We start from the raw sequence: 27,979 nt of genomic DNA, 5'->3' as shown, positions 1-27,979 counted from the left end.
TGAGAACCTCCGTGCAGGCACCTAGAAGGCTCCTGCTGCTGTGGGCTCAAGCCGGAACGTGGACAGTCAAGGAAGAAGCAAAGAGAACAAATTCATACGGTACAGTACAAAGGGGGAAATAAGCCGGCCATTGCAGGGCCATCTGGCCGCAGGATGTGCCTCCAAGGAGACTGTCAAGCCCCCACCACGTACTGCTTCTTTATTACCCAATCATCCATATTTGTAGAAATTCATTGTAAAACCAATTTTCTTCCTGGTTGCTGCCTGGGCGAATTTGTAACTGGACCCCGCCTTTTAGGCGGAGTCACACCCGGTCCAAGGCGGGACCTCATTGGCTGCCGCCGACCACGTGCCCAAGTCGCCCGCACTCCGCCCCCCAGGTGCCTGAGCTGTCGATCAAGGGCTGGGTTCCGCCCTCGGCGCGCGGACGAGTCCCTCTCTATAAAAGGAGCCGGCGGGGGATGACGAGCCTTTACGTCGGCGCGTAACGGGGGGGAGCGTGTGAGGTCATTGCGCGGGCGGGCGGGCGGGGTCGGGCGGTTTGAACGAGACGAAGACGGAACCGGAGCCGGGCGCGGGCAGTGGACGCGGTTCTGCCGAGAGCCGGTGAGTAGGCTAGCGGGCACGGGGCCGCGGCCGTGGCGCCGGCCGGGTGGGCCTCGGCTGGGCAGGCCCCGCGGGCAGCAGCAGCCAGGCCGCTCCACACGGCGGTGCCATTCGGGCCGGGTGGGGGAAGGGCGGGGCCGTGACCCGGCGCGCGCGGCTGGGGCCGGTGGGCGCGCGCTCCGCGCTGCCCGGGGGCGGGGCCTCAGGCCGGAAGTGGGGGCTGCTCCGTGGCGGCCCAGAAGCCCCCACGGCTGCGGCGGAGGTGTGGAGCCCGCAGTCCCGCGGCCGGAGCTCTGTGTGGCTGTGCTCGGGAAGGGGGTGTGTGAGTGGACGAGGTAGGCCCTGCTGGGAGTCACTGGGGTGCCGCGACGTGGGCGCTTGTTTCTCGGGAGGATTAAGAGTTGGGGTGGTGGGTTCAGAGCTGGTTTCGATTTCCTGCGGTGCGACCTCGGGCAGGTGCTTTAATCTTGGGGCCTCGGCTTCCCTTTCGGGGACGGCCATGTGTCCTGAAGTGGCTTGGTGGGGTGTGTGGCACGAAGTAAGCCCGCTCTTCGCACGCCCTGCTTCCACAGGTATTTGTTGAGGGCTGAGTGCCGGCCGTGGACCTGGGAGTAAGGGGCGGAGGCCTGGTGGGCTGCGGAATCACAGGAACCCTCGGGCAAGAGTTCTGTGATTACGGGAGGACGACGTGATGGGGTGAGGGCGACAGCGCGTTTCCAGGCCTGGCTCCACCCTGCGCGGATCTGGGGGTCCCGAGGCGCGTGGGGGAAGTTCTGCCAGGCCTGGCGTCCGCCTCTTTGATGGGCTCTCTGTGAGTGTAGTAAGGACAGCGGCTCTTTGTTAGTTGGGCACTTGATGTGTGTCAGGCATTGTGTTGAGTGCTTGATGTGGCCTTGTGTCGTTTGATTTTCACACTGTCTGAGAGATATCATCTTCATCTTACAAATGAGGAGTCTGAGACGGGGTGAGATGGCTGCGCGTGTCTGACCCCGAGCCTCTGAAGTGCCCTGTCTCCCCGCGGGCCAGAGCTGGAGAGCTCTCCTCCCCGTGCGCCCTTTGTTGCGGCTGTCAGGGTGCCTGGCAGAGTTCGGCACAGGGAGGGAGCTTAGGACGCGTTCGGTGTTTGCGCTTAGAGGCTCTTGGCATCCTCGCCACACTTTGTGCCCATTTCACAGGTGGGCCCTTCGTGAGCCAGAGGGCGAAGTGTTTTTCCAGGGTTAGGTAGATCTTCCTGTGCACCTCCCTCACCTTATTGCCGCGGGGCTCAGCATGGGTGCCTTGAGAGTAATAGGGTGCTCTTCACTCAGGCCGGCATGGAATGAGAGTGAGTTTGGGGGCCTGCTGGGAGAGCTGCTGAAGGGGGGGGGGTGTCATCCAGGAGCCCTGTAGAGGTGAGGTTTGTGTTGTACTGCTGGGTCTTTGCTAGATTCCAGCAATGGACTTCCTACGTGAGGGCGCTGGAGCTGGGGTTCCGAGCACCAGGCTCTGCTCTGGCTGCCTGGGAGAGCCAATTAATTGGGTGAGGCAGTGGATATTTATTGCAAATCCAGAGGGTGTCTAATCCCATGTATTTAGTGGCTGCAGAGTTTGCAGAGCACATGGGACCAGGTATTAACGTCTGCTAATGAAAGAGTTCTAAATTACATGATGATGAAAGGCCATTAACTGTCCTGAGCCGGGTGTGGTCAGGAGAGTCTACACGTGGCTTCGCCAGCTGCATAGGTGTTCCGGCAGCGTGACACACAGCATACCTGAAGTGGGTATGAATGTTGCTGAGTGCTCAGCCTGGGACTGTGTTTTTTGTTTGGATGTCTCTCCTTGATATCTGATAATAGCATGCATTTCGTTTATTCGTTCATTTAGAGACTTTTTTTTTTTTTTTTTTTTGACAGAGTGGACAGTGAGAGAGAGAGACTGAGAGAAAGGTCTTCCTTTTCCATTGGTTCACCCCCCAATGGCCTCTGCGGCCGGCGTGCTGCGGCCGGCGCACTGCGCTGATCCGAATCCAGGAGCTTCTCCTGGTCTCCCATGCGGGTGCAGGGCCCAAGCACTTGGGCCATCCTCCACTGCACTCCCGGGCCACAGCAGAGAGCTGGCCTGGAAGAGGGGCAACCGGGACAGAATCCGGTGCCCCGACCAGGGCTAGAACCCGGTGTGCCAGCGCCACAGGCACAGGATTTGCCTATTGAGCCATGGTGCCGGCCCCAACTTTTTTTTTTTTTTTTTTTTAAAGATTTATTTTATTTACTTGAAAGAGTTACAGAGAGAGCAGTAGAACCATCTGCTGGTTCACTCTCCAAGTGACCACAACAACCAGGGCTGGGCCAGACCAAAGCCAGGAGCGACTTCTGGGTCTCCAACATGGGTACAGAGGCTCAAGGACTTGGGCCATCTTCCCCTGTTTCCCAGGCACATTAGCAGGGAGCTAGATTGGAAGTGGAGCAGCCAGGACTTGAACTGGCACCCATATGGGATGCCAGTGTTGCAGGCAGCAGCTTTTAGCCACTGTGCCACACTCCAGCCCCCTCATTTGAGGATTTGAACAGGAGAGACGTTTGATCTGATTTGTGATTCAAGAAATTCTCTGGCTTTTATGAAAGAATAGATTGAAGACAGACTCGTGTAGAGACTTGTAGTGGATCTTTTTTTTTTTTTTTTTTTTTAATTTTAAATATTTCTTTGTTTATTTGAAAGGCAGAGTTACAGAGAGGCAGAGAGCTCGAAGTCTTCCATCTGCTGGTTCACTCCCCAAATGGCCGCAATGGCTGGAGCTGGGCTGATCTGAAGCCAGGAGCCAAGAATTTCTTCATGGTCTCCCACTTGGGTGCAGGAGTCTAAGGACTTGGGCCATCTTCTGCTGCTTTCTCAGGTGCATTAGCAGAGAGCTGGATCAGAAGTGGAGCAGCCAGGACTCTAAGCGGCCCCCATATGGGATGCTAGCTCTGCAGGTGGAGGCTTAGCCCACTACGCAACAGCGCCGGCCCCCATACCAAGTTATTTTTATGGACGTCATTTCATTTAAACCCTTCCATGATCCTTTTCAGACTGGTAGTATTAACTTGTAAGATAATTGAGGTGTATTGAGTTTAAGTAATTTGTATGACCAGTGAGTAACAGTCTCATATTTGAATCAAGGTCCTTCTGGCTGAAATTTTCAGCTCTTTGCATTGAAGGGATTGCTTCCTGCCCCAAATTTGGTGGGGATGGTTCAGAAGTGAAGAGTTAATGACAAAATAGTGTGATTATTCCTGTTCTAGAGGTTTGAATGAAGTGCTCTGAGAACATAGGGATTAATTTCTCAGTGGAGTCAGGAACTAAATTGTGTTAATCTTTGCATAGCATGGTTTTATAAGCCGACCTTGGAAATGTAGGAGTGTTGATGGTTTGCTTTTGGACAAAAGTTTACATAGATACATTTTTTTGTTTTTGTTTTTGACCCTCCTACCAACCTGAAAACAAGTAGTATTTGCCGGATGCCCACTTTGTGCAGGGCCCTGAGTCAAGAGCTGTGGGCTTGTGAAACTGTTTGCCTCTGTGGACTTCAGTCACCCCTGCTTTTAAAAAGGAGATTGGGTGCATCTCTGTCTCTTCTGGCTCTCACGTCCTGGAGCTGTGCGACTCACGAGGCTGGCACGGTGTGGTGTCGTGGGTGGACGTGGGGAGATGGGCTCACACGCCAGTCACTGGGTGGGGGGAATGAATGGTGGTCTTCCAGGGTGCTCTGAATGCCACCCGACACGTGGGCAGCGTTGCTGTCTCCTGCTGTCGAGGTTGCCGTGATCGGCAGTGTTTTGGGGTGTGTCCTCGTGGTGACTGGGGGGTTCACCTGGACCTGGATTAGCCTGCCCTTACTGTCCTGTTATATGAGTCTTCCTGTCCTACGTGTGTGTGGTCTCCTCAGCAGTTAGATGCTCTTTCTCAGACTGCTGTGGGAATGAGATTCCATCCTGCACAAAACCCAGCAGTGGAGTCTAGCAGAATAAATTCTAAGCTCTCAAAATTGCCGTCAGAGCCCCGGGAGGACCTGACCCCTTGACTGCCTTTCCTGCGTTGCTCTGCCTTCCTTGCTGGGGCGGGAGCACCCTTCCAGCCCCCCACAGGGCTGCTTCCTTGGGATTCCTAAGCCCGGCTGTCGCCTTTCCCTGACCACGTTCCCCAGCCTCCGACTAAGCAGTGGGTGAAGTGGTGTTGGTGTTGGGTCAGTGTCGGCTTCCCACGGCTAGAATGTGAACTCCCTGTGGTCAGGCACCTTGCCTCTTGCTTGTCTGATTGCCAGCCCCTAGAACAGTGCCCAGCAGGTGGTAGGCGTGTCTGTTGAATGGATGGGAGTGACTAAGCTGATAGACAGTGGCAGCCACGTTTACTGGCATTTTAAATGAGATTTGTTACAGTGTGTTTATCGAATTTGAAAGGTGAGGGGCAGCATTTTCTTAACCTGCTATGCCGCAACGCAGGCCCCAGCAGCATTTTCCTGGGGGAGAGAGAGAATGTTGTGATGGAGCTGGGCAGGCGTGGCTATCAGTCCCTAGGGCCTCTCTTTTCTCATTCGTAAAATGAGAATGAAAAAATATTTATTTGAAAGGCAGAGCAGAGGAGACATCTTCCATCTGCGGGTTCACTCCCCACATATCAACAGTTGCTGGGGCTGGGCCAAGCTGAAGCCAGGAGCCAGAGACTCCATCCACGTGAGACACAGGAACTCAAGCAACATCTTTTTTTTTTTCTTTTTCTTTTTTTTTTTTAAGACCTGTTTATTTATTTGGAAGAGTTAACACAGAGAAGGAGAGGCAGAGAGAGAAAGAGAGAGAGAGAGAGGTCTTCCATCCAATGGTTCACTCTCCAATTGGCCGCAACGGTCGGAGCTGTGCCGCTCCGAAGCCAAGAGCCAGGAGCTTCTTCTGGGTCTCCCACGCGAATGCAGGGGTCCAAGGACTTGGGCCATCTTGTACTGCTTTCCCAGGCCACAGCAGAGAGCTGGATCAGAAGAGGAGCAGCCGGGACTAGAGCAGGCGTCCATAAGGGGTGCTGGCGCCTCAGGCCAGGGCTTTAACCCACTACGCCACAGCGCCGGCCCCTGCTCCACTTTTAATCCAACTCTGCTAATGCACCTGAGAAAAGCAGCGGAAGGTGACCCAAGTGATTGGGTCCCTCCAACCACGAGGGAGACCTGGGTGAAGCTTCTTCTGTCCTGGCACTGGCTGTTGCAGCCATTTGGAGAGTGAACCAGCTGGTGAAGGATCTCTCTCTCTGTCTCTCGCTCTCTCTAACTCTGCCTGTCAAATAAAAAAAGAAAAATTTCAAATGGAGCTTAAATTTTAGGCTGCTGGCATCAGATAGTTTGTTTCAAGTTTTGTTTATATGTGGAAGTCCAGGCTTGTGATTGGAATCCTCTCTCTGGAAGAAGAGAAGGTTTAAAAATTGAGTGCATGACCAGTGTTGTGCCACAGGGGTAATGCCACTACTGCAATGCTGGATCCCATATGGGAGCCTGTTCAAGTCCCAGCTTTACACTTTTCATCCAGCACCCTGCTAATGGCCTGGGAAAACAAAAGACGATGGCTGAAGTCCTTGGACCTGTGCCATCCCCTTGGGAGACCTGGATGGAGCTCCAGGCTCCTGGTTTCAGCCCGGCCCAGCCCTGGCTGTTGTGGCCTTTGCAGAGTGAACCAGCGGATGGAAGATTTCTGTCTCTCTTTCAAACAAATAAATTAAAAAAAAAAAAAAAATGAGTGCTTCTGGTGACTTTCAAGAAAAATTGAGTGCTCTGGGTGACTTTCAAGAAAACGCTTGCCCTCACTTACATACTGGAACATGAGCCTCTATCTTTCCTCACGTGTTGCAGAAGATGGCAGTGAACGTGTACTCCACATCGGTCACCAGTGATAACCTCAGTCGACATGACATGCTGGCCTGGATCAACGAGTCTCTGCAGTTGAATCTGACGAAGATCGAGCAGTTGTGCTCAGGTAAGAGAAATACACTAGGGTTTGGTTTGGTTTTGTTTTGTTTTTTTCTGAGACTGCAGACCTCTTGGTCTGGCTTATTTCCTCAGTGATTGCTAAAGTAGAACTACTAGATCAAAGGTTAGGAACTGTTGGCTATTGGTAATTGTTTTTCGTAAAGGTGTTAGCAGTTTATACTTCCTCTAAAGACTTTAAGCTTTGAGAGTTCTGCTGACTGCCTGAGTTCTGTCATGGTGAGGAACATGTCCGAGTTCCCTAAGCCAGATTGACCACAGATAGGAGATGAGGTCAGGAGTATGTCAGAAAGAGGAAGGGACAAAGGGAGTGGGAGGAGGGAAGGAAGAAGGAAGGGAATAGACTGTGTTCTTAGAATTGTATCTACAAATCACATGGAATCTGGTAAAAACTAATTAAAAGTTAAAGTTAAAAAAATTAGGGGCTGGTGCTATGGTGTAGCAGGTAGAGCCTCTGCCTGCAGTGCCAGCATCCCAAATGGACACTGGTTTGAAACCCGGCTGTTCTACTTCAGATCCAGCTCTCTGCTAATGGCCTAGGGAAGCAGTAGAAGATGGCCCAAGTGCTTCGGCCCTTGCACTCAAATGGGAGACCTGGAAGAAGCTTCTAGCTTTGGATCGGCCCAGCTCTGGCCATTTGGGGGAGTGAACCAGCAGATGGAAGACCTTCCTCTCTGTCCGCCCCCCCCCCCCCCCCCCGTAACTCTGCCTCTCATAAATAAATAAATCTTTAAAAAAAATTAAAGAAAAAGGATGGGGTGTGTATACTGTGCTACTTAAATTCTGTCCGTGAGAATCTACCCTCTGTCTATTCTAATAATAACAGCAATCATTAAATTGAGCACTTGTGTGCTGGGGCCATGTAAGTTCTTTTCAGCCATCTCCATTTTACAGGGTTAGAGTTCTGAGTAAGAAGTCCAGGTCACACATACAGCCGAGAGCAGAACTGAGGTTTGAACCTTCGTCTAAATCAGGAGCCCTTGTTCTTTAATCCGAGTACCCTATTCACTCTTAGACTTCTTTTTTCTTTATGTACTGGTGCCATTTGGTTTGATTTAAAGGTTTTACTGCTTGTATGGTTTCCCCCTGCTGAGTTCAGCTTTTTTAATTTATAACTGGGTTTGGTCTTAATTTCATATGCTTGTCTTAATATTTCCCATGTGGGTTTTTTTTTTTAAACATTTATTTTATTTATTTAAAAGGCAGAGTTACAGAGAGAGGTAAAGAGAGAGAGAGAGAGAGAGAGAGAGAGAGAGAGAGGTCTTCCATCTGCTAGTTCAATCCCCAAATGGCCACAATGACTGAGGCTGGGCAATGAAGCCAGAAGCTTCTTCCAGGTCTCCTGGGTGGGTACAGGGGTCCAAGCACTTGGACCATCCTCCGCTGCTTTCCCAGATGCATCAACAGGGAGCTGGATCAGAAGTGGAGCAACCGGGACTCAAAGTAGTGTCCGAATGGGATGCTGGTGCTGCAGGCCTGGGCTTTAACTGGCTACGCCACAGTGCGGCCCTTCCCCTGTGGGGCTTAATCTCAGTTTCACAGATGGTAAGGGAGAGGCTGTGTGTGAGGATGAACAGTACAGTAGAGGTGCCCAATCTTTGTTAGTCATGGGCACACATTGTTAATTTTTAATTTGTGCTGATTTCCCCTATTTTCTGTTTCTCGGTATTCATTTTCATATCCCCATTTGTTTAGGGCTTTTAAAGCACTTATTTGCTCTGTGATCTGTGGCCAGTGTAGCGATGCAATCATCCTAGTTTTTGTTTTGTTTTGTTTTCCTTTTTTTTTTTTTTTTGTTAAAGATTTATTTACTTATTTGAAATGCAGAGCTACAGAGAGGCAGAGGCAGAGAGAGAGAGGTCTTCTCTCTGCTGGTTCACTCCCCAAATGGCCACAGCAGCTAAAGCTGAGCCAGTCTAAAGCCAGGAGCTTCTTCTGGGTCTCCCATGCGGGTGTAGGGGCTCAAGGACTTGGGCCATCTTCCACTGCTTTCCCAGGCTACCTCGTTTTTTTTTTTTATTTTTATTTTTTTAAAGGTTTATTTTTTATTTGAGAAGCAGAGTTAGAGAGAGAGAGAGAGAGAGAGAGAGAGAGAGAGAGGGCTTCCGTCTGCTGTTCACTCCCTACTTGGCTGCAATGGCTGGAGCTTGGCCAGGCTGAAGCCAAGAGTCAGGAGCTGCTTCTGGGTCTCCCATGTGGGTGGCAGGGGTCCAGCCACTTGGGCTGTCCTTTGCTGCTTTCCCAGGTGCATTAGCAGGGAGCTAGATCGGAAGTGGAGCAGCCAAGAATCCTGCTGGCATCCATGTGGGATGTCGGTGCTGCAGGTGGTGGCTTAGCCCGCTATGCCACAGCACTGACCCTGTCATTTTATTTTTTTAAAGGTTATTTTGTTTGAAAGAACAATAGAAGGGGAAAGAGAGCATGTGTTTCTCTCTGCCTGTTCACTCCTCAAATGCCTGCAATAGCAAGGGCTGGGCCCGCTAAAGCCAGTAGCCAGGAACTCCATCCTGGTCTCCCGTATGAGAGGTGGGGCCCAAGCACTTGGGCTGTATTCCACTGCCTTCCCAGGTGCATTAGCAGGAGGCTGGTGTAGAGGCAGAGTAGCCAAGACTGGAACTGGCACTCTTAATACCAGATGCAGCACAGATTGTTGATGTCAAAAGTAGCAGCGTAGCCTGTTGCACCACAGTGCTGGCCCCAGGTCATCCTAGTTTTTATTGGAGCCGGCTTTTTCACTAGCAGTTTCTTCCTAAAATTTACCTCTTTGAATAAATGCACTCCAGGGTATCTCTGTCTCATCTAGTTACTTGGAAAATGGGATCTCTTCCTGGGTCGCTAAATTGTACGTGTTCTAATTTGGCTCTAGGTTTATCTGTTTCAGGTAAAGAACTGTCAGGGACAGGACTGGGCTTAAGAGACTTTAGTCCGCTGTGAGCCACGTAACTTTGAATGAATTCCTTGGTGTTCTACTTCCTCATCTGTAGGTGGGGGCAGTCGCTGGCCCCACATCGGGCTGTTGTGACCATCACCTGTACTGACAGCGCTCAGCTGCTGATGCTGTGTGTACCTGCAGAGCTGCATGTGGATGTCTGAGGGGCACACCCTCGTTTTACAGGTGGAAGAACTGCCCACGGCCTCGCCTGGGCGTTACAGAGCCTGCTGGAGCCCACATCTTTCTGGTTACACAGCTCTCATGCTTTCTACTACGTCCATTTTTAAACCTTTTAAAGAACCGTTTGGAGGATAAACAAATGTAAATTACATTTATAATATCATTTCACTGTGAAAATCTGTAAAGTATGTCAGGTTTGCTTGACGTCTGCCACTTTTTTATCCACATGAAATGCTTTTGCCCTGTAGACAGTGGTACGTGCAAGATGCCCAACTGTAAACAGACTTGTATTCATTCATAACTGGTTCTCTTGGAAGCTGTGCAGGACCTCTTTTGGAGTGTGCTTGTATCAAGTTTCACATGGGTGTTTTGAAAACTGGGTCTCGCTTCCAGGAGAAGACCAAACAGGATGAGGTGCAGACGCCATGTCCCTGAGGAAGGCCTGCGGCCTGCTGCCAAGGGCTTACAGGCAGGGAGAGTGAGGCTCCTCGGTGCCTTATGCATACCGAGGCCCAAGGAGGATCCCGGTAGTTTCTAAGTCTGGAGCCTGATCCCTCCTGATCCTGCCTCCGAGCAGCAGAGGATTAAGCAGACAGCATTCCCACCACGGCGGGAGGAGGGCCAGGCTCTGGGCTCTTGTGCTGTCAGTCTGCTTGTTGCCTTGAAGAGTCGAGTTCCGTCAGCCCCGGGAGTTCCCGCTCCTCAGTGAAGTGGGCCTGTGCTCGGCTCGCATGGTGAGCTGAGGCAAGGATAATGTTGAGTGAGGGCTGGCAGGTTGTTTCTAGGTTCCATTCTGCATTCAGAGTTCTGAAGGATTTTGGAAAGATAGTTAAATCTGTTCACAGGATTTTGAGGAGGGGTTTTGTCAGAAAGAGGTTGGAGATGCCTTTTGTTAGCCATCCCTCTCTCCTGCCACTTCCATTCCGTACTGAGGCCCTTCGGCGTCGTCTCGGGGGGCCAGCACGGTGCTTTGCCTTGAGAGAGGGCCCTTACTGAATGTTCTCACCTCTCTTTTCTTCCTTTTCCCCTGCAGTCTGGCCTCCTTTATAGTTCCTGTGCTGCAAAGAATAGGAGAGATGTTCAGATGTCCCAGGCAGCTTCTTGTGGGGCCCAGACAGCCCTTGAGTTTATGTAAGATGGCTGTCAGCATTGCCCAGGGCACACGCGTCATGATCTGATCCTTCAGAGGTATCTCAGATCCAGACGCTTCTCAGTTTGCTCACTAATGCCACATAGGCCTCCTAACTGCATGGTGCCCTCTTCTCTCTTGCAACCCCACATCTGTCTGTAGTCTTTTTTTTTTTTAAGATTCATTTATTTGAAGGGTGGGTAGAGAGCGTGCGCTTTGATCCACTGATTCACTCCCTAGATGGCTGCAATGGCCAGGGCTGGACCAGGCTGAAGCAAGGAGCCAGGAACTCAGTCCGGCTCTCTCGTCGGGGTGGCAGGGAGCCAAGCACTTTAGCCATCTTCTGGTGCCTTCCCAGGAGCATTATCAGGGAGCTGGATCGGAAGTGCAGGAGCCAGATTTGAACTGGGGCCCATATGGGATGCTGCTGTTGAAGGTGGTCACTTTTTCATATTTAAAGGCTTGTGATAGATTTTTCTTTTTATCTTGCTTTGTCTTTTTTCTTCTTTTAAACGATTGATTGATTTGAAAGCGTTACAGAGAGGCAGAGAGAGGTCTTCCATCTGCTGGTTCACTCCCAAATGGCTGCAATGGCTGGAGCTGGGTCAATCTGAAGCCAGGAGCCTGGAGCTTCATCCAGGTCTCCCACATGGGTACGGGGCCCAAGGACTTGAGCCATCTTCTGCTGCTTTCCCAGGCACATTAATAGGGAGCTGGACCAGAAGTGGAGCAAACTGGCACTTTTACCGGTGCCTATAAAAGGATGCTGGCACTATAGGCAGTGGCTTTATTTACTCCCTACGCCACAGTGCTGGTCCCTGAATGTACATTTTATGGCTGTTGTGAGTCCTGGAGAACATGTGTTGTTTAGCCACTGATTTTCTTGCCTACTTTCCTGGTTTGTTGTCTTAGTGAATTTGAATTTGCCCTGGAAGGGCAGTGAGTGCCTGGGAAGCCTGCCTTACATTAGGAGTCAAGTTTAGGCAGTGTTAGAGAAATCAGATTTTTAGAAAGTTAAAGCACTAGTACAACATTTTTTTGGAAGTGGAAGGAATGAAATTGGGGAGCAAATAGAATAAAAATATATGGAGCAGTTTATTATAGTTGTCTTTAAAGGAAAAAATTTTGAATTTTTAACATTTATTTATTTGAAAGGCAGAGTTACAGAGGCAGAGAGAGAAAGAGAGAGGTCATCCATCAGCTGGTTCACTACCTAGAAGGCTGCAATGGCTGGAGCTGTGCTGATCTGAAGTCAGGAGCCAGGAGCTTCCTCCAAGTCGCCCACGTGGGTGCAGGGGCCCAAGGACTTGGGCCATCTTCCACTGCTTTCCCAGGCTGTAGCAGAGAGTTGGATGGGAAGTGGAGCATCCAGGACTTGAACCCGTGCCCATATGGGATGCCAGCACTGCAGGCGGTGGCTTTACCTGCTATGCCACAGCACCTGCCCCTCAAAATTTTGAATTTTAATAGAGGAACACCAAAATGTCTTCTGTTCAACTTTGTACTTAGGCCATCATCTGCTCCTTATCTCAGGCCATCAGCAGGGACGTAGATTGGAGGTAGGTCAGCTGGAACCTGAACAAGTGCCCATGTGGGATGCCAGCATCACAGGTGGCGTTACCTGCTATGCCATAACACTGGCCCCTCATATATACAGTTTTAAGAGCATAATGAAACTTCATGCCATACCCTCCCTTCCTCTTTTTTTTCCTTAGCTTTCTTTTTTTATCATGATTATTTCCAATAATAGGAGTTCCGGGGCCAGCTTTGTGTCATGGTGGGTAACACAGCCCCCTGCGATGATGCCACATCCCATATAGGCTTCAGCTAGGTCTCCCATGTGAGTGACAGGGGCTCACGTGCTGGGGCCATCTTGCACTACTTTTCCTAGACCTTTAGCAGGGAGCTGGATCGGAAGTGGACCAGCTAGGACCTGAACAGGCACGGGTGGCAGCTTTACCTGCTCTGCCTGCCCCTTCTTTACAGCTTTTTAAGTTGTGTTTGGGTTAAGCAGCCGGTGACATCGTATCTGTCTCATCGCTCTGTCCTGTTCCTTCAGGGGCTGCGTATTGTCAGTTTATGGACATGTTGTTCCCTGGCTCCATTGCTTTGAAGAAGGTGAAATTCCAGGCTAAACTAGAACACGAATACATCCAGAACTTCAAAATACTGCAAGCAGGTTTTAAGAGAATGGGTGTTGACAAAGTAAGTAAATCTTACTCTTTTGTTTCGTTAATGTTTCTTAACTAATGATTGTTACTGAGGATACAAGTGTTAGCCCATGACTTTGGATATTTCTTAATTTATTTAGTTATCTTTTCTCTAGTTAAATGGTATTTGCTGGGAGCAGAGTTTTCCCTGCCTTCTACTCTGACTCTGCTTGCTGTCTTCTTACTTCATCATCTGTGAAATTAGGAACTGTTTGGAGGAGTTAGCCTGTAAATCTGTACCAGTTACTAAAAAAATTTATATTTGACCTGTTTTTAATGAGAGGGGTTATAGAGATACTTTGTTTTCTTTTGGGGTACAAGGGGATCCCTCATGGGTCCTGGGAAACTCCTTTCCTTTTTTTTTTTTTTTTGAAATATTTATTTATTTATTTGAAAGTCAGGGTTACAGAGAGAGAGAGGGAGAGATTCAGATTCCATCTGCTGGTTCACTTCCCAAATGGCTACAACAGCCAGTGCTGGGCCAGGCAGAAGCCAGGAGCCAGGAGCTTCTTCTGGTTCTCCCATGTGGGTAGCAGGGACCCAAACACTTGGGCCATATTCTGCTGCTTTTCCCAGGCCATAGCAGGGCGCTGGATTGGTACTGGAGCAGCCAGGACAGGAGCTAGCACCTAGATGGCAGTGGCTTTACTTGGTATGCCACAGCGCTGGCCCCAGGAATCTCCCTTCTGCCATTAAGGTTGTTTGAAGGTGCCAGAAAGAGAGTACACTAGGCTTCATGAGTACAAGCACTACCTCTGTTTACCAGACAGTAGATTACTACAAAATTCAGTAGTTTATTTTTCTTCCTGCCCCTCCACCATTAGAAGGGTTAGCCATTAAAGCCTTTTTTTGGGGGATACATTTTCTGGTAAAGCTTATAACACCCCATAATTATCTTGCTGATGTGCCTGGCTTTTATTTATTTTGAAACCAGTTTAATTTTAGTTTTGTCTCTGTATAATATATAAAATAAGCATTTGTATTACATGAATATTGTTTCCATAGTTTATTTTTAATTTTTAGTTTTTATTTATTTGAAAGACATAGATACACATGTGCACATACACACATGAACACAGATCTTCTGTCTGCTGGTTCATACTCCAAATTGCCCTCAATATCTGGACCTGGGACAGGCCCAAGCCAGGAGCCGCAAACTCAAGTCTAAATCTCACACATCGGTGGTGGAAACCTGAATAATTCAGCAATCATCTGCTCAGGCATAGCTAATAGGTGTAGCTAATATACTGTAATTTTTATTCTTTTTTTATGGAGTTAGATTTTATTGTTTTGAATACAGAAACTCCTAAAAAATACACACATAGAAGAAATAGTGTGATGGTTCCTTTCTCAAATGCCTGAAATGGCCAGAGCTGGGCTAGGCCAAAGTTGGGAGCTAGGAACTCACTCTAGTTCTCATGCACGGGTGGCTTGGGCCCAATTGCTTGGGCTATCACTCTCGGGTCTTGGGGTCCACATTAGCAAGAATCTGGAATCAGTGCTGGAGCCAGGAATTGAATGCAGGTACTCTGATGTGTGAAGATAGATGTCTTAACTGCTAGGCTCAGCTGCTGCCTAGATTTTATTTCTTAATGTTTTGTTAATGTTTCGGTGTCATACAAAGTAATTAATAAAAATTATGTTTGTCAGAGGAGTGGATAGAATTTGCAACTGGTGATTAAAAAATAGTTAAGCTCTGGTTAACACCTCAATGACCTGAAATAATTATACCCAGTATTCTTGTATAATAATAGCTTACAAGGTCCTTAAGTATGTTTTTAATAGGATCAGAATTACTTAAAAATCATGTTACTTTGTATTTCTTTCTTTCTTTTCCTGACTTGAGATTTCCCCTCTTAACAGATTTTTTAAAAAGATTTACTTTTGGGGCCGGCACTGTGGTGTAATAGGTTAAGCCACTGCCTGCAATACTAGCGTCCCACAAGGAGGGTACCAGTTCGGGTCTCAGCTGCTCCACTTCTTTTTTGAAAAGATTTTATTTATTTATTTGAGAGGTAAAGTTACAGACAGCGAGAGGGAGAGACACAGAGAGAAGTCTTCCATCCGCTGGTTTACTCCCCAAATGGCCGCAACAGCTAGAGTTGAGCTTGTCTGAAGCCAGGAGCTTCTGGGTTTCCCATGTAGGTGCCAAGGCTCAAAGCCTTGGGCCATCCTCCACTGCTTTCCCAGGCACATTAGCAGGGATGCTGGATTGGAAGTGGAGCAGCCAGGACATGAACTGGTGCCTATATGGGATGCCTGGTGAAACAGAGCAGGACCTTAATCCACTGTGCCACAGTGCCAGCCCCTCACACAGGTGCAGGGGCCAAGCACTTGGGCCGTCTTGCACTGCTTTCCCAGGTTGTAAGCAGAGAGCTGGATTGAAGAGGAGCAGCTGGAACATGAACCCACAAGCATAAAGGATGCCAGCCCTGCAAGTGAAGGCTTAACCTGCTGTGCCACAGAGCCAGCCCCAGGCAACTTTCTTGTCTTCTGTTTCTTCAGCCTTCACCTGGGCAGTATACGTTTGTTTATTTCCTGGCACAGAAACTCATCATTTACCTTCTTCTCCAGGGAGCCATGCAGGCCCTGTAGTAAGCCCAGTAGTTGTGGTGGATGCTGTGGTAGAATAGTCAAGCTAGGACTTAGTTTTTTTTTTTTTTTTTTTTTTTTCTTTTAAAGATTTTATTTATTTGAGAGGTAGAGTTACAGACAGTGAGAGGGAGAGACAGAGAGAGGTCTTCCATCCGTTGGTTCACTCCCCAGATGTCTGCAATGGCCAGAGCTTCGCCAATCCGAAGCCAGGAACCAGGTGCTTCTTCATGGTCTCCCCTGTGTGTGCAGTGGCCCAAGGACTTGGGCCATCTTCTGCTGCTTTCCCAGGCCATAGCAAAGAGCTAGATTGGAAGAGGAGCAGCCAGGACTAGAACTGGTGCCCTTATGGGATGCTGGCGCTGCAGGCAGAGGATTAACCTAGTGCACCATGGCGCCGGCTCCAGACTTAGGGTTTTCATCCCAGGATTTCAGGGCGTCAGCAGTGGCCTTCTGGTTTTGGGGTATGATCTTCCCAAAAGTTATCCACCCAATGACTTTTACAGCAAGTTGGTGCCCCGCCATCTTGGGATCCTTTACCAACTTTGGCTGTGTCCACAACTGCAGCTTTACATCTGGTGATTTGTGTTAAATTCCAGCTTTTCATCTTCCACCTGCTTTTCACACTGCTAACAATCCAAATATGCTCATTCTAGTGAGAGAGAAGGTGGTCAGAGACACACTTCAGGCAGTATGCTCATGCTATTATAATGAGGCAATTTTTTTAAAGATGTATTTATTTATTTGGAAGGCAGAGTTAGAGAGAAAGAGGTCTTCATCCACAGGTTTGCTCTCCAAGTGGCCGTAGTGGACAGGCTGAGCCAGGCTGAAGCCAGGAGCTAGGAACTTCATCTGGGTCTCCCATGTGGGTGACAGGGATCCAAGCACTTGGGCCATCTTCTGTTGCTTTTCCCAGGCCATTAGCAGGGAGCTGGATCGGAAGTGGAACAACTGGGAAACAAACCAGAGCCCATATGGGAGCTGGCACTGTAGGCAGCAGCTTTACCTGCTACAACGGCACAATGTTGGCCCTGCAGGCAGTGTTTTTATGTGACACATACTAATTATAAATATTTATAGGGTGCAGTGTGATGTTTCATATGTGTATGTAATGCATAATGGTCAAATTCAGGTAATCATGTTCATTACTTCAAATATTTTTTTGTGGTGAGACCATTTGTAATATTGTCTTTGCGCTACTTGGAAGTATACAGTATATTACTGTTGACTGGTCCCTCTACTGTGGTGACTTATTTTCAAGTCAGAACTTTCTTTAACACAGTTCAATGTAGGTGTCTGATTCGTGCTGTGGACTTCATGCTTTGTGACAGGGACTATGACTGTGTGAGTTACATGGGGGACTTACTCTGTTGTGGAATGACAGTATATCACATCGAGTTTGAGGGACTGGAGAGGGGCTGGTGAGCATAGGTGCTCAGATGAAGGTACACTGAAGGACACCTCTGTAAACATCAGAGATGTAGCAGTAAGTTCTCTGAAATATTTGTGTCTTCTTTTGGTAGAGCTTAGTACCGATTTGATGCATGGACTGATTTGATGCTTGCCAAAAACTTCTCCCTTTGGGCTAAATAATCTTGATTTTTCTCTGCAGATAATTCCTGTGGATAAATTAGTAAAAGGAAAGTTTCAGGACAATTTTGAATTTGTTCAGTGGTTCAAGAAGTTTTTTGATGCGAACTATGATGGAAAAGACTATGACCCTGTAGCTGCCAGACAAGGTCAAGAAACTGCTGTGGCTCCCTCCCTCGTTGCTCCAGCTCTGAATAAACCCAAGAAACCTCTCAGCTCTAGCGGTGCAGGTAAACAACAACCCCAAACACCGTTTCCAAATGACAGTATTCCAGGTATTCATCATTCAACATTCAGCCAGAACTCTCAGTAGCCATGGGCTTAGGGATCTTAAGCGTAATCCCAGGCATGTAGCAGGAGCACAGATTCTGACCTTGTACATCTGTGTGTGTTCTTAGGTCTGTGGACTTCTGTCGTAAGCTGTTTCAGCTCTGGCCCACCATTTCCTATTCTGTTAAATGGGAATTTTAATTCTTGCCCCAAAGGGTTGCTCTTGAGGTCTAAATGAGTTACTGTATGCAACTTTGCTAATATTTTTTAGTTGTGTGTAATAGAAATCCCTCAGGTTAACTCCCAGAGAGAGCTTTTAGTTTGAAAACAAAGGCATTTCACAGAAAGCTGGGCTGGAAGGTTACTGGGCTGGGGGACCTGTCTAGGTGTTTCAGGTCCTGCTCTTGGCTATCTGCATCATAATTCTGTCTGCAGACCAGCTTCCCATGCTTACTTAGGACTTCCCTGCCGTCCCTAGAACCCTGGCTGGTCAGAGGCTTTGGCTTTGCTATGGATCTAGCAGAGTTGGGTACGCCGAGGGAGGCTGTTTTTAAGAGATCTTCTAAAAAGTCTTGGCTTGGTAGGTTTTTCAAGACGTGTTCGCAGTAGTGTATTCGTAGAACGTGTGTGTAGTTTGGGGGAGGGTAGATGTCCTGCAGATGCTATTTCCTCCTTTTCTAGAAGATGACAAAAACAATATGGTCCCTTAGTAACTTCTTGAGAGAGGGTAGGTTGAGTATTTTCTTTAAACAGCTTTATTGAGATATAATTCACCCACCATATAGTTCATCTGTTTAAAATGTACAATTCAGTGGCTTATAGTGTTTTCAGAGTTGTGTATGAATAGTGTTCACCCCAATCAATTTTAGAGCACTTTGGTCACTTTAAAAACCTCATTCATGCCTAAGCATAGTCACTTAGGAAGTCAGGAGCTTCTTCTGGGTCTCCCATGTGGGTGCAGGGGCCCAAGGACTTGGGCCATCCTCCTGCTTTCCCAGGTGTACCAGCAGGGAGCTGGATCGGAACTGGAGTAGCCGGGACTTGAACTGGTGCCCCCGGGCCGAGGCTTTAACCTACTGTGCCATGGTGCCAGCTGCTCAAGGTTTATTCATTCTGTAACAGGTATCAGTACTTCATTCTTTTTCATTGTGGAATGATACTCTGTGTATGGCTATACCTCATTGTACCTATTTGTCACTTGGTGGCTGTTAGGAGTAATGCTTCTGTGAACATTCATGGATAGTGTCAGTGTAGACGTATATTTCCTTTTCTTTGGGGCCTAGCCCCAAGAGTGTGTGTTGGGAACGAGACTTTGGGATGTGTGATGATGCATGCTTAACCTTTTGCAGAGCAGCCCGTCTTCCAGAGTCACACAACCACTTGCATTCATATTGGCAGTATGTTAGGGTTCTGGTTTCTCCAGATACTGACCACTTTTGTTCTCAAACAACTACATAGATAACTGTACATTTCAGACTGTAGATGGGCACCAACAGTCAAGTGGAAACTTGAATGAAACGTTTAGTCTTTAGAATACACATATTAGAGCCATCTGGAGGAAATGCCTGTTGTTGTGAGTGAAAGGTTATATAGAGTTTGAGCTGTTTGAAAGATTAGATCTTTTTTGTTGTTGTTGTTTGCTTGTTGGTTATTTGAAAAGCAGAGAGAGGCCGGCGCCGCGGCTCACTAGGCTAATCCTCCGCCTTGCAGCGCCGGCACACCAGGTTCTAGTCCCGGTCGGGGCACCGGATTCTGTCCCGGTTGCCCTTCTTACAGGCCAGCTCTCTGCTGTAGCCTGGGAGGGCAGTGGAGGATGGCCCAAGTGCTTGGGCCCTGCACCCCATGGGAGACCAGGATAAGCACCTGGCTCCTGCCATCGGATCAGTGCGGTGCGCCGGCTGCAGCGCGCTGGCCGCGGCAGCCATTGGAGGGTGAACCAACAGCAAAAAAGGAAGACCTTTCTCTCTGTCTCTCTCACTGTCCACTCTGCCTGTCAAAAAAAAAAAAAAAAAAGAGAGAGAGAGATACCTTCCATCCATTGACTCACTTCTCAAATTACTGCAACAGCCATGTCTGGGCCATTCCAGTGTCAGGAGTCCGAAACTCTATCTTAGTTTCCCACGTGGGTGTCGGAATTTGAGCACTTAGGCCGTCTTCTGTTGCCCTTCTAGGACCATTAGCAGGAAGCTAGGTAGGAATTGGAACAACTGGGACTTGAACTGGCACTCCAGTGTGGGGTGCTGGCATTTTAATTAGCAGCTTAACCTGGCACAGTGTGCAAGCTTTACTAAGCAGTTGCTAAATGAACAAGTAAAATTGTGAATGGAAATGCCTCTACCTTGAGGTAACCTGTTCTTATTAACTTGCAGGTAGATTGGCCTCTTTACTACTTCTTCCTAGTCTTTATCAGTTTTTGGCTGCAAATATTGAGAAAAATCAGTATATAAGTCCTAGTGAATGTGATGCTTTTATCTCCTGATCTTTCCACTAGAGGGGAGCGTTTGGTGCAGCGGGTAAATTGTTGCACGAGATGTCTATGTCCCGTATCAGAGTGCTTGGGTTTTAGTCTTGGCTCTGCTCACAGTTTCAGCTTCCTGCTTATGCAGACCCTAGAAAGCAGCAGGTAATGGCTCAAGTAGTTGGGTCCCTGCCACCTACTTGGGAGACATGGGTAGAGCTCCTGGCCCAGCCTGGCTGTTAGAGGCATTTGGGGAAGTGAAGCAGCAGGTGGGAAATATGTTTCTCTGCCTTTCAAATAAATGTTAAACCAACAAAGACCTTCTAACAGGTAAGCAAAAATAATAGTTTTTTTATTTTTATTTTTATTTATTTGAGAGGCAGAGGCAGAGAAAGAGGTCTTCCATCTGCTGATTCATTCCCAAGATGGCTGTGATGGCCGGAGCTGTGCTGATCCTAAGCCAGGAGCCTCCTCTGGGTCTCCCATGCAGCTGCAGGGGCTCAAGGACTTGTACCATCTTTTGCTGCCTTCCCAGACCTTAGCAGAGACCTGGATAGGAAGTGGAGCAGCCAGGACTCGAATTGGCGCCATGGGATGCCAGCAATGCAGGCAGTGCTTTACTGGCTGCGCCACAGCGCTGGCCACGATAATAGGTCTTTTTTTTTTTTTTAACTTTTATTTAATGAATATAAATTTGCAAAGTACAGCTTATGGATTACAATGGCTTCCCCTGCATAACGTCCCTCTCACCCACAACTCTCCCCATTCCCACTCCCTCTCCCTCTCCATTCACATCAAGATTCATTTTCGATTCTCTTTATATACAGAAGATCCGTTTAGCATACATTAAGTAAAGATTTCAACAGTTTGCTCCCACACAGAAACATAAAGTGAAAAATACTGTTTGAGTACTAGTTCCAGCATTAGATAATAGGTCTTGAAGTAAAGAATGGTAAGAGCAGGCTCTAGCAGCCTTATGGGCCTCTGTCTTTCCACTTGAGTCAAAGGAGTATGAGGTTGGTTATACGTTAGGGCACTAACTTGGCCTTTGTGGGTTTGACTGGAGTTGGGTTAAGATAGGTTATCTCTGTGCACCGGAATGACTGTACCTCTCAGATGATAGTCCTGTTCACTGGAGTGGAGAAAAGACCTTACTGAAAGACTTAACTTCCAGCATGAACGGTCATGGCCAGAGTCGGTATTTAATTCTGCTTCTAGGATAAAAACCACTTTAAGCCAATTTCAGCATGTTGTCTTACATGCTGAGGCTGGCTGGCATCAGTTCCCTTCACTGAACACCTGCGGGAGGCAGTTGGCTGTAAGCCCCCCCCCCCCCCCTTTTTTTTGTCTTTGAGATTTCTTCTGTTAAACTTCTCTCTCATCCTCTCTCAGCTCCACAGAGACCCATTTCAACGCAGAGGACTACTGCAACTCCTAAGGCTGGTCCAGGGGTGGTGCGAAAGAATCCCGGTGTGGGCAATGGCGATGACGAAGCAGCTGAGTTGATGCAGCAGGTGAGTGCCTCTGTGTCGGATCGGAAGTCGCCTGGGGAGACATTGCCCCAGTGACCAGCGCAGACTTACCTTCTTGCTGGAGCAGACCTTGTGACCTGGGTGAGCACTTTGGATGCTGTGTGGAGAACAAGAACATAGAGGTAGAAGAGGAGGAATCGGACATCTCTGAACTCTCAGTGTGACAAAACCCTGTGTCTATTTGGAAACCGACCCTTAGAATAGAACATTTTTGGATATTTCTGGAGTCCTCTGAGGGTTCTCTGGGATTGAGAGTGTGGAAGAGAAAGGCATATACGTGTGTGTGTGTGTGTGTGTGTGTACAATTTGAGAGACACAGGACACGCATCTGGTGGTTTACTCTTTAAATGTCTACAACAGCTAGGGCTGGGCCAGGCTGAAACCAGGAGCCAGCAACTATCTTGTAAATCTGGGTTTTTCTGAGGGCTTTATGCTGCCTAGTGTGCCATGCAGTTTGCATTCAGTGAGACTTCAATAGAATTCAGTTGTCATACAGATTTGAAGACTGCAGTGAAGGTGACTTATAGTTAAAGTACACAAAGGACTTTGAGAGTTACTAAGACTTTATTTTTAAATTATGTATTTATTTATTTGAAAGGCAGAGATCTATCTGCTGCTTCACTTTGCAAATGGCTGCAACAGCTAGGGCTGGACCAGGCTGAAGCCAACAGCCTGGAGCTCCATCCTGGTCTCCCATGTGAATGGAAGGGGCCCAAGCACTTGGGCCATCTTCCACTGCTCTCCCAGGTGCATTAACAGGGGAACTGGGTCGGAAGTGGAGTAGCTGGGTCTCAAACCAGCGCCCTTAGGTTATGTCAGTGTCACAGATATGGCTTAACCTGCTGCATCGTGACCCTGGCCCCTAATAAGACTTCTAAGACTTTTATTGCTCTTCGCTAGGTAGAGTCATGGACCTGAGCATTGAGATTTATTTCTTGGTAGCTTCTTTGTGGGAATCAGACCCCATTGGAGGGCTCCTGGAGGATCAGAGTCTCCCTTTTTCTTTGTTTCTCTCTAGACTGTGTTGACCACTCTCTAGGTGAGGACTGAATTTATGATTGACAATTTATGGCTGCTTTGTGGATTCTCCTTCTGTGTCTGTCTCAAGCTTTTCTGTGGTGTTTTTTTTGTTTTGTTTTGTTTTTGTTTTTGTTTTTGTTTTTGTTTTACTCCCCTCCTTGATCTTATCTTAGTCCTGAGAAGTTCCAGTGTATTTCAAGGTGTAGTCAGGCCTTTTCTGGGATTTTTGCTTGCATTAGAGTTGAATCAAAGACCACATATAGGGTCTAGCACAGCGAGTTAAAGTCCTGGTCTGCAGTGCTGGCATCCCATATGGGCACCAGTTCTATTCCCGCTGCTCCACTTCCAATCCAGCTCTCTGCTATGGCCTGGGAAAGCAGTACAAGATGGCCCAAGCATTTGGGTCCTGGCACCCGCGTGGGAGACCCGGAAGAAGCTCCTGGTTCCTGGCTTCTGATCGGTGCAGCTCCGGCTGTTGTGGCCATCTGGGGTGTGAACCAGCAGATGGAATGGAAGACCCCTTTCTCTCTCTCTCTCTCTCTGCCTCTGCCTCTGCCTCTGCCTCTGTCTCTATGTAACTCTGCCTTTCAAATAAATAAATAAATCTTTAAAAAAAATACATACACTTTGGGGTTGGAAGTTTTTTTGATTTTTTTTGTTGGTGCGCTAATGCCAAATGTCTCACTCTAATGTCTTGCACAGGTCAACGTATTGAAACTTACTGTTGAAGACTTGGAGAAAGAGAGAGATTTCTACTTTGGAAAGCTAAGGAATATTGAATTGATTTGCCAAGAGAATGAAGGGGAAAATGACCCTGTTTTGCAGAGGATTGTGGACATTCTGTATGCTACAGACGTATGTGTCGACATGAGAATGTTTCTTTGCCATTTTGCCACCTAAGAGGAAATAAGTTTAATCTACTTGATTTTGGCAAATTTGCTGATGCTTGTTGAGTTCCAGTGAGCATTTATCAGCAGGCTTTCTTTTTGACCCCTCAAAGTCAGCCAGAGGATACCTCTTCCCAGCTTGAGCCCCTGCCTGGAGATCTGTGGATCCTTGAAGGAGGGGTAGGACAAGGAGGTGGCTGGCTTGCCCAGTTTGTGGCCACTTGAAAGTGACGAGTGCTGCCAAAGGCTCTTAGCCAGAAGCACTCTCACTCCCACCCGCCCCTCCAGCTTAGACCTGTTGGCTTGAGGTGCTGTCTGCATTTATCCAGGCCGAGGTGTACTGTGCAGAACCAGGCACATGTTCCTTTTCCCATGTCTGCTGCCAGGAGCTTGCCTTATTCCCATTCCCTCAAGTTTATTTGGATCGTGCTTATTATAAAAGAAGCCAAAGCTGCTGCTGATGATCATGTCATCAAGGAAGGCTAATTTTCTCTAGATTTAGGATTTGTTATCTGTTGCCCACTGTTGGATAGTTGCATTTATTTATTTTTTAAAGATTTGTTAATTGGGGCTGGTGCTTTGGTGTAGTGGTGCTGGCATCCCACTATGGGCACCGATTCAAGTCCTGGCTGCTATTCTTCCCATCCAGGTCTCTGCCATGGCCTGAGAAAGCAGTGGAATATGGCCCAAGTGCTTGGGCCCCTGCACCTGTATGAGACACCCAGAAGAAGCTCCTGGTTCCTGATAGACCCAGTCCCGGCCATTGTGGCCATTTGGAAAATGAACCAGCAGATGGAAGACCTCACTTTCTCTGTGTCTGCCTCTTTGTACCTCTGCCTCTCAAATAAAGAAATTAATTTTTTAAAAAGATTTATTTACTTATTTGAAAGGTTTCAGAGAGGGAGAGAAGCAGAGATAGATCTTGCACCTGCTGATTCACTCCTCAAATGGCCTCAGTGGCCGGAGCTGGACTGATCTGAAGCCAGGAACCAGGAGCTTCTTTTGGGTCTCCCTCACAGGTGCAGGGGCTCAAGGAGTGGGCCATCTTTCCCAAGCCATTAGCAGGGAGTTGGATCAGAAGTGGCTCATTCAGGGCTTGAACCAGTGCCCATATGGATGCTGGCACTGCAGGTGATTGCTTAACCCGCTGTGCCACAGTGCCGGCCCTTAATGGTTGTATTTATAATTCTTCTCTATGCCTAGCAAGGTCGGTAGGCTTAAGCTACAAGTGATTTATGGTATGTGTTAGGTGTAGCACTATATAAATATAAGGTAATATTAATGCTGTTAGTATTCACTGTCTTCTTAATGTCTCTTGTGTATTTGAGGGGATTAAGATAGATGACTGAAAAGTTTATAATTTGGTTGATAAATCCTTATTCAGGGCTTGTTCAGTGCTAGGAAGTGAAAACAAAAATGATGAAGACGTAGAGTTCCAGGTCTAGTAGGAGTATTTTTGTGGAATCATATGGCCAAGGGGATTTAGTTAAAAAAAAAAAAAAAATCAAGTGGTTGAAGGAGAAACGTGGTTTTTATGGTAGAGCAGTCTACTCCCTCTCTGTCAGTGGATGCCAGAGGTTCCTGGAGTGAGTGTGAGGCAGCGGGTGTGAGTCTTGCTCTCCTTTGCACACTCAGTTTTCTCATACTACTGAAGTTGGGTTGCCCTTGCTGTTGTAAAGGTTTTGGGTAAAGCATGATTATAACTACAACTAGAAAGCAGAAAGGAAAGGTAACAGTTTACTGAGAGGTGAGCATAGAATGAACTTTATGGGGACTTAGGAACTTTTGAGGGTAAATGTTCTTTTTTCAGACAACTTTATTGAGGTATAATTTGACATACAATAAACTGCACGTATTTAAAGTGTGCCTTTGATGTTGTGAAATCATCATCATCAAGATAGTTTACATAGCCATCACTCTAAAGAGGTGAATTTTGAAGGTGATTTGATTGTGTTCAGTTTTTCTTCATATGAGATCTAATTCTGCTGTCCGAGAAATACGGCTGCAGTCACGTGGCATGTGTGATTCAGTAAAACAAGTGTGGTAGAGACAGGAAGAGCTGTTGCCTTGACGAGATTGCTGTCAGTGAGGAGCGTGAACTGGGGTTGGAATCTCTCCCTCAGTGCTGAAGAATAACTTCTGTCTCATTTTGCCCTTCCAGGAAGGCTTTGTGATACCTGATGAAGGGGGCCCCCAGGAAGAACAAGAAGAGTATTAATAACGTGGCCAGCAGAGCAACATCCGAATTCTTCACTCCAAATCATGTGCTTAACTGTAAAATAACTCCCTTTTATTATCCTTAGAGGACTCACTGGTTTCTTTTCAAAAGCAAAAAGTACCTCTTCTTAAAAGTGCACTTTGCAGAAGTTTCACTCCTTTTCCAATAAGTTTGAGCTAGGAGCTTTTACCTTATAGCAGAGCAGTATTAACATCTAGGTGGTTCACTGGGGAACAAAGAGGCTGACCGTGGGGCTCTCACCATGTGGATGCTGGTCACACTGATTGCTGGAGAAGGTGTTTTATGTAATATGCTGAGGGGGGACCTCAGTAGAGAAATGTAAAGACTGAATTGAATTTTAAGCTAATGTGAAATCTTGGCAGAGAACATTTTAATAAATAAATGCCTTAAGAGTATTTAAAAAATGCTTCCATATTTCAAAATATAAAATGTAACATGACAGGATATTTTCTGTGTTTGACATTGTATCTGGGAAAGAAGGGCCAGACCTTGGGACTCTGTGAGCTCACCTGCTGTCACAGGCCTTCCAGGGCTGCTCGAATCCTCACAGTTCTAGGCTTTGGCCCAAGGAGAGTTTGAAAAGTGGTTTGGTGTCATTGACTAACTGATCCCTGCTGAAAAGCAGGAGGCATTATTTCCTGGATGAATAGTGGGTGTTTCAGCTCTGAGATGGTTGAGTTGGAGAGCTTGATTTTCATTGAGCATTTCTCCTGGTGATTTTTCCAATTGTTCCTGAAATTTCTGTGTATTGTGTTTTTGAGGGAATGAGGTGTGTCCGGTTTTTTAATCAAACAGCCACTCCTGGGGGACCTGCCAGTATCTCTGGGTTTGAATGGGGGTTGTGTCCCACCTTACCGTCTTCTAAGTTTACATTGAACCCGTTCCTCTCTCTGCTCCCCTCGTCCGCTGGGGATTCCTCATTGGCTCCTTACAGTTTGCTGCTTAGAGTTGGAAGCACAGCAAGTGGGTGATTGTGCTGCAAGTTCTTTCTGGACCTCTGGCAAAGGGAGGGAGCAGTGAAGGCCATCATTTCTTTGTGATCTGCAAAGCTGACTGGGGTGTTTTTGGGATGTGCTGTTCACAGCTCTCCACTGTTAACTGAATACTTTGCCAGTGCACTAATCTCTTTGGAGATAAAATTCACTAGCGTGTTACTAAATGTTTTCTTTTGCAGAAAATGCAGTACCATGTCTGAATTAATTATTAATATTTAAAATATTCCATTCCTTAACTCTCCCTCATTTGCTTTGCCCGCACCGATTCAGTCTTTGTTTGGCAGGATTCTGCACAATGTATGTTACCCACTCCTGAGACTGTTCAGCCTGACGTGTTTGTATTGATTCGTTTCTGGTGGTAGCTTGTCCTAAAACGTGTGTAGAAAGCAGATATTTTATGATAAAATTGTTGTGTAGTGCATGCTCTGTGTGGAATTCAGAGGAAAACCCAGATTCAGTGATTAACAATGCCAAAAAATGCAAGTAACTAGCCATTGTTCAGTTGACAGTGGTGCTATTTCTCTTTTGTGGCCTTTTAGACTTTTGTTGCCCTAAAATTCCATTTTATTGGGAACCCATTTTCCACCTGGTCTTTCTTGACAGGGTTTTTTTCTACTTTAAACAGTTTCTAAATAAAATTCTGTATTTCAAGAGTGTCCTGTCTTCTGAAGTTTGTCTTGCCCTGGGTGTGTGCCTTCAGGTTCAAGTGCAGTGGTTCCAGTGCTGCTTTCTTAGATTGGGACTGAGCTTTTCACACCCTCACTGTCTTTCAGATGCGCTCATTTCTAAGCCCGCTTCTTTTTTCTTCATTCGCATTACATGGCTAGCCGCCTGATGTTGATGCGAGGGGTTCTCCCTCAGAAGTCCAAGGCCTGCCGCCTGCTGTTGAGGCCTTTTCAGACTGTTTGCTCCTGAGAAATAGAGCAGGGTCGTGCGTGGCTGGTGACCAAGGCTGGGGGCGGCAGGGCGGATGGCAGCATTTTTCTCTTGAAAGATGTTTCAGAGGCAGTTTATAAAGTGTCAATCTATAAAATCTAAAACTGACAGTTTTCCTCCCTCCCCTATAACATTGTGTGCCTTTCGAAATGAGTTCGGGAAACTTGCTGCCATTTCCAGTCCACAGAAAAGTGAAATGGGCAGAAGCTCATTTTTTTGTATGACCTTTAGAATAATCTCCACAGTTATGGCTGTTCTGTAAACCCAACTGGATGCTAATTTTGACCAGACTTAACTCCAAATTATTTCCTCTAGAAGGTAAAGTATGAAGCCTTCCTTGAAATGTAATACACTTTCAGAAGAAGTTTGTCATCGTATGCTTTGGTTACCTCCAGGAGAGCATGGCGTGTGTGAAGATACTGTTGG

General features: G+C 47.4%; 1 protein-coding gene across 2 annotated transcripts; it reads left to right on the top strand.

The window, feature by feature from the left end:
* The first annotated feature begins 440 nt into the window (after window positions 1-440).
* MAPRE1 (microtubule associated protein RP/EB family member 1) lies at window positions 441-27,271 on the top strand. 2 transcript variants are annotated; one of them, XM_008256117.4, is made up of 7 exons: window positions 441-606; window positions 6,449-6,572; window positions 12,884-13,029; window positions 17,239-17,446; window positions 21,337-21,458; window positions 23,199-23,351; window positions 25,545-27,271. In XM_008256117.4, the coding sequence occupies exons 2-7, from the start codon at window positions 6,452-6,454 to the stop codon at window positions 25,599-25,601; spliced, it is 807 nt and encodes a 268-aa protein (XP_008254339.1). In that variant the 5' UTR covers window positions 441-606; window positions 6,449-6,451; the 3' UTR covers window positions 25,602-27,271. The 2 variants fall into 2 exon arrangements, with proteins under 2 accessions (XP_008254339.1, XP_002710850.1); XM_002710804.5 differs by lacking the exon at window positions 441-606 and adding an exon at window positions 788-941.
* The last annotated feature ends 708 nt before the right edge of the window (window positions 27,272-27,979 follow it).

This window comes from Oryctolagus cuniculus, chromosome 11, assembly GCF_964237555.1.
Source record: "Oryctolagus cuniculus chromosome 11, mOryCun1.1, whole genome shotgun sequence".
Taxonomy (NCBI): Eukaryota; Metazoa; Chordata; class Mammalia; order Lagomorpha; family Leporidae; genus Oryctolagus; species Oryctolagus cuniculus.
This window is presented reverse-complemented; position numbering and strand designations above follow the sequence as displayed.